This window comes from Eschscholzia californica, unplaced genomic scaffold (assembly GCF_041429995.1).
Source record: "Eschscholzia californica isolate CP2 unplaced genomic scaffold, dmEscCali1.0.p SCAF_3, whole genome shotgun sequence".
Classification (NCBI taxonomy): Eukaryota; Viridiplantae; Streptophyta; class Magnoliopsida; order Ranunculales; family Papaveraceae; genus Eschscholzia; species Eschscholzia californica.
In genome coordinates this window covers 60,273,319-60,279,623 of record NW_028238420.1, presented here as the reverse complement: position 1 = coordinate 60,279,623, position 6,305 = coordinate 60,273,319, and the positions used below count along the sequence as shown (strand labels likewise).

Below are 6,305 nucleotides of genomic sequence, written 5' to 3'. Positions count from 1 at the left end.
TATCACATCTAATTAGAGAAATTTGCTTTAATGTAGTGCTCGATTCGTCCGGCTCGATTCGTCCGGCTCGATCCGCCCGACAACTAGTCGCGGGCTATTCAATGTAATGCCCGATCCGTCTGAGTCCGACTATATTTTGTCCGAGCCCGTCCGAACCCGCCCGATTCCCACCCCTAACTCTACCCATCTATTTGAAGCGAAGGGGAAACCACAAATAACTCAAAAAAGTACTAGTTAATTCCAATTTGGCCCAACTAGTGACCAATTAGGCTCCAAATTGGAATTAACCCTATAAATATATCAAACGAGGGATGTACTCGGAAACTGATCCCCAATGGCATCATCATCATCATCTTCTTCAATTGTCACCTACCCTCCAGAAAATACTAACCTCTCATGGATTTCCAACGCCCAGAGTTTCTTACAGACCATCGGATCTATCGACATCCCACTCCAAAACGGTTTTCACCTTGATATCATCATCCGCAACCTTCTCACTGTTGATCGAATCAAACGCGGTTCTGTCAAGTGTCTTCTAACTGTCAAACCCCCTGTTTGTGTAATAATCAACCAATTTCTCTCTAACCATCTCTCTCTCTTTCTTTTAGATGTATTTTATCAAAATTCTCTCTCTCTTTTTTTTTTGTATAGTCATACTTTTTTTTTTGTTTAACTCTTTGTGTGAATAGAATACATATGGAACTTTACATGGAGGTGCAGTTGCAACAGTTGCAGAAATGGTGGCTTTTGCTTGTGCAAAAACTGTTTTTGTTAGTGAGGATAAGAAGGATTTGTTTCTTGGGGAATTGGCCATTTCTTATCTCTCTGCTGTTCATCCTAATGTGAGTTCAATCTAAATTTCCCCTTTTTTTTTCAATTCTATTAGTTATTGGGTATAAATTTCATTGGATTATTTAATCATACTCAAATTGACTCAAAATCAACCCACATCAGTCTAGTCACACATCATCAGTAATGACCAAAACGAAAATTAGATTTCTTCAATTAAAACTAGAAATTTCATCTCTCCGGATTTCACCCAAGGATTTATTAGGGTGGAATTTGGAATGATAATGTGGAATTTGTTTCTCTTCGTTAGGGGATAGTGGAAGTCGAAGGAAGTATAGTGAAGAGTGGAAGAAATGTAACTACAATTATAGTTGAATTCAAGAGCAAGGATACGCAAAAGTTGATATACACCGCTCGTGCTACCTTCTATTCTATGCCTCTTGCAAATTTGTAACGTTTTGGTCGTCTTTTTTGTTCTGTTATTGATGAGCAACACATATGTCTTGATGTGTATATCTTGTTTAAGATGTCAACTTATTTGAAATTGATGTTTGTGAATTGTGATCTATTTTATCGTGATGATACTTGAAACTTTGATGTTCAAGGTTCCTTCTCGCGAAAAGGCATAGTAGGTAGTACTTAATACTTAGCTAAGTAGTTGGTTTTGGGCTGAGTTCTGACTCGGTTTGGTACTTAATACTTAGCTAAGTAGTTGCTTTCGGGTTGAGTTCTGACTATGTTTGGACCGAACTTGAGAAAAGCCTCGCCTAAGTTACTTCGCAGAGAACCAACTATTTGTATTACAAATTTTAGAGATGGCCTCTAGTTTAGATCAGCTTAAATGCAGGATCACTTGTCACTACAAAGATAATCCATTTTAGCACAGATCCACTGAAAATAAAGATATGGAGAAAGGGAAAAAAATATCAACACTATGACTTCACCAATTCACATAAAAATAATTGCTATTTATAAGTCTTGACAACTTTTTTTTTTTCTCAATCTGTAAACCTAATTCTGATATTTCAGAAACTGCTACTATGAATTTCATTCATCTTCCGTCATATTAAAATATATAGCTTACCTGAAGAATATACAAAGCAAAAATTTTGGCAGCTTTTTGTCGAACAATATTAGTGATCTATCAGTATACAGGTTTTCAACATTTTAACTTCCTAAGCAGAAACGGGGCCTGAAACTCCGGCACGAAGTCTCAGTGTTTCTGTTCTCTTGCTTCTCTCCATTACTTCGACAAGCCATTCTATGCCATCCTTAACTCCCATCCTGCAATTCAAAACTCCACGACTCACAGTTCAGATTAATCAAGCTTACTACAGACGGTTGATGGTTCTCTTTTTGGGTCAGAAAAAAAAAAAGAATGAGGTTTTGTTGATTTGTGGTTTGAAGTGTTAAATTTTTGTTTCTATTTGTGAAGTTATTACATTTTCAAATTGACCATTAGAGATAGAATTTCTCTTCTAAACAATAAACAAAAGGATAAACTGTTTCCAGATTCAGTGCTTACCCGTCATAAGCTGAAACAGCTTCAAACATGTATTGCCTTTCATGCAACTAACTCTTTGAGATCTAAGTATCTAACAAGTTCATTGACAGATACAGCCCCGGCAAGATCCTGCCATCAAGACGTAAATCAATGAGAAGGAGGACCATAAAAATGAACGGAAAGAAAAAAGGAAAAAGAGAATACACTTGCAGTTACCACATGAATCCTGACTTTGATATGGTTATCGACCCCAGTGAGTTGGGAAATGAATGAACTATGACTGATTTGCAATTTTCCACAGGGTATTCTTCGGCTCTGCGTAACTTAAATTCGTCGATCCTTTCGTTGCCACTTCGTTAATTATTCTTTTCATGAAATTGTACTAACTAATGCATGAAATAACATTGAAGTATTAATTGAACACTGCAGTTTTATCTCGTTGTCGATGATATTGCACTAGTACTTTTTGTCACTTAATCTGCTAAAGTATAATTTATTGGTCATTTTGTCGACCTTGACATGATACTGTTCTTATTTTATGTTCCCATTGTGACTTTGTTTTCTTCATTAGGTCATTTCTTTGATACTTCGAAGTTAAACTTTTTTTTTTCTTGTTTAGGTGGCATAATCATCTAAATCCTGCTATAAAGAAAGATGCTTGGACTCACGAGGAGGAGGTACCCCTTATAAAGGCACACCGAATTTATGGGAACAAATGGGCAGAAATTGCGAGGTGTATTCCAGGAAGGTACTCATAAAACTTCAATAATATCGAATAAGATATTGAACTGAGAAGATAAATTGGTTTCATAATTTCATAGCCTAAAAGTCATCTTGATTGTGGCCCTCTAAATCGGCACCCCTAGTGAAGCAAGTAGAGTAAATTTAATTTAATAGATTTTCCCTGGTTAATGTGAGAAACTTTTGGAGGATGGCATCAAAAGTTGTATTTACTTTCATACTCATATTATACTAGCTTTTTCCTAGTTAGGATGAGTTTCTTCTAATTGCTGATTGCTTTTCAGGGCTGATAACTCAATAAAGAATCACTGGAATTGTACTGTGAAGAAGAAACTGGATACGTATTCAGCTTGTGGGTGTACAGGAGATGTGTCGGATGTAAAAACTTCTTGTTCGGACAACTCCTGACCGAGTACTGGAACAGTTACCTCTTTAGACAAAAGAATTCTGTATGGTGCTAGGACTGGTACTTGTTTGTTAGGTTCAACTCGTGGGAATTCTAATGGTGGGGTAAAAGATATCCGCTCGCAACCATTCCAGATACCAGATCTACGATTACCACCTCCTCAGCTAGAAGTCTCTAGAGCCTTGGAAGAGCAGGTAAACTATCAGAAAAAACCAATCCAAGTTTTTGGTACTAAGTTAAATATTCCAGTAAACGACAGAAGTTTAGGAGATACTAAGAACAGTAGTCTTCTAGATGAATTAAAGCTTTCCCTCTTCAGTTTTTCAACTCCAAAACCACCTTTGGAGGATGTAACTTCCACACCCCCTCCTTCGACTCTTCCCTTGGATTCGATTTCCAGTAGTAAGAAAATTCACTCCCTTCCCACGGCAGGTCATACTGGGAAGAGATTATTTAAATCTTCGAGAAGGCAAACCCTTACTTTTTCTTCTCCAAATAGTCCGAATGGTATAAATTTACGACCCGATTTAGATTCTAACAGCCCCTCATCAAGTTCTTTAGCACTTGAGATCAACAATATCAGCTTAACTCAATGTTCCGATGTAACAAATTTGAGTCGATTGAGTTCAGATACATTTCTGGAAAGTGGTAAAATTTCAGATTCAAGAACTCCTCTTTGTTCTACTCCACCTACGCGTGTAAAAAATATATCTTTAGAAGGTACTAGTGTAGAATCCGTATTAAGAAATGCAGCAAAAAGTTACAAACATACCCCATCCATCATAAGAAAACGTGGACGTGAGATCTTTCAAGGGACTCCTCATGCAAGTGACTTGGATGGGGTTTGCACGCCAGAAGTGGGAAAACAAAATTCCAGTTTGACAGATTTGAAGTCAATTTCACATGCAAATAGCGGCGAAGATGATCTCAATAGCAGAGATTTTCGAAGAGTGAAATGGCTTTCTCTCTCTCCGTCAAGTTCAGACCGTGAAACAGTTGCTGCTGTAAAATCTGTGCGCCTGGAACATGCATTTGATATGGAATGTGACAACCCCAGAGCAAAGGATTGCATATCTACTGTTGCGAGTGATGCTTCATGTGGTGCAGATACAAGATTGATGTCCGTAGGGAACTCACGTATTTCTTCAAATTCGAGATCAGAATCACCTCAAGTAACAATACGTTCCCCTTGATTCTGAACCAATTGCTCACACTTGTATTTCTGCGAGGCTTACAGTGAGTACCATATATAGCTGGTTCGGAGCAACTTAGGTAAGGACATACATGCATCCATAGCAAAGCTGCTTCTAAAGTTGTATATAATGGGCTGTGTATATCCACTGAAGCAGGCATTCCTTAAGGGGTAAATCCTTGACTTTTGGGGTCACAATATTGGCTCGTTCTACCACCGATGATCCGATTCAATCCACAAGTTACTTGGCCAGATGCACCAATCCTAACTACTTACCTTTCAATAGATTTTACTAATAGATTTTACTAACACGGAACAAGCATCATTTCTCATTAGTTATTTTACGACCCCAAGACGTACGGTGACAACCCATTTATCGGAGGAACTTATAATCTGAACTAGAACTGCTCTACATGATTACATTTCCATTAAAGTACTGGAACCTAAATATTTGGGTTTGCAAATTATACAAATAGACGCTGCATCATTAAGGTAGGGCATTTATGTATATGCTTAGTTAGTGTCAGCAGAGAAATTCTTCACAGACATCCTCTCCTCCCAGGTTTATGGAGGATCCTGTTGCTACCTTCTTACGAAGCTGTTGTTATTAGCAGGCCTTGTCCGAGTATTGGCTTCAAAGTCTTGACCGACCTTCAAATAAGATGTTGAAACCTTTTGCCCACAGAAAACCGAAGGGAAAAAGTGTATACATACATATTTATTTATGACTTGATTGATTGAGGAATCATATTCTCCACGAAGCTACTTTATTTACGTTCATGGATTGACTACACTGTGTCTTTTTCATATTATGCCTGCTTGTTATACCTGTGAATTGTGGTTATTATCTTTTAATTGCATGAGCTCTTTCTTTTTGCAGGTTTGTGTTTGTATTGGAAGCCCTTCCTTAATGATCCACCGCTAGATGTTTTTGGTAGAAATCATCAGCTGCTTTATTAATGTAAATATGTACAGGTAAATTTATTAGATAGGAGGTAGTTATCAAATTAGTTTTCATTTGGAACCAAAATTAAAAACACCCATTATCCGCTAAAAATCTATCAGGTGGGCGGGTTTTGATCGACTCAAATCACCGAACGTCCACAAACCCTTCAGACGCGAACGGACGTGGGAGGGTTCCGGTTTGCTAGCCGAAGTCCCAATGGTGATGAAAAAATAAAATTATCTTGGTTTTGCTTATTATCAAATATAGGTACATATCATTTGGTCGGAAAAATAATTAAACAAGTACATATCATTCATCGGAAAAACTTTTTCTAACATGGGGTATCTCATCTCTTGGTTCGACATTGAACATAGACTGATGTTCTGTTATAATATTTTAGAACCTTTTTTTCGCCTTGAGCTTCTCTATCAAATTTGTGCAGCAAAAAGTATCCATCTAATCAATTTACTTCAATGGGACATGATTAGAAGATAATATAACCTAAAACTTGCAAGATAGGAAGTAAACTTATCTGTGACATAGATAACGGTTAACAACTTTTTCTCAGTAGTAGAGCAGACTAATTGTATGTCATTTAATGTATTATTGACATATTCGATCGCCTATACTTATTTAAAAGTTGATTTAAAATGACACGAAATCACGAATTACATAGGTAGATGTATTACACATCACCTAGATAAGGGTGGAATCTTTGACAATGGGG

General features: G+C 37.2%; 1 protein-coding gene across 4 annotated transcripts; it reads left to right on the top strand.

The window, feature by feature from the left end:
- The first annotated feature begins 214 nt into the window (after nt 1-214).
- LOC147552681 (uncharacterized) lies at nt 215-5,989 on the top strand. 4 transcript variants are annotated; one of them, XM_086667521.1, is made up of 7 exons: nt 215-559; nt 690-842; nt 1,100-2,595; nt 2,913-3,041; nt 3,319-4,712; nt 5,513-5,559; nt 5,698-5,915. In XM_086667521.1, exons 1-3 carry the CDS (start codon nt 335-337, stop codon nt 1,241-1,243), a joined length of 522 nt encoding a protein of 173 aa, XP_086523647.1. In that variant the 5' UTR covers nt 215-334; the 3' UTR covers nt 1,244-2,595; nt 2,913-3,041; nt 3,319-4,712; nt 5,513-5,559; nt 5,698-5,915. The 4 variants fall into 4 exon arrangements, with proteins under 4 accessions (XP_086523647.1, XP_086523648.1, XP_086523649.1 ...); XM_086667522.1 differs by lacking the exon at nt 1,100-2,595 and having other exon boundaries at nt 5,698-5,989; XM_086667523.1 differs by lacking the exon at nt 1,100-2,595 and having other exon boundaries at nt 5,513-5,607; nt 5,698-5,989.
- Nucleotides 5,990-6,305: the final 316 nt, after the last annotated feature.

Coding starts and splice junctions, on each gene's coding strand:
- LOC147552681 (XM_086667521.1), top strand. CDS start 335: ATGGCATCATCATCATCATCTTCTTCAATTGTCACCTACCCTCCAGAA. Junction 560..689: donor CTGTCAAACCCCCTGTTTGT/GTAATAATCAAC, acceptor TTGTGTGAATAG/AATACATATGGAACTTTACA. Junction 843..1,099: donor TCTCTGCTGTTCATCCTAAT/GTGAGTTCAATC, acceptor TCTCTTCGTTAG/GGGATAGTGGAAGTCGAAGG.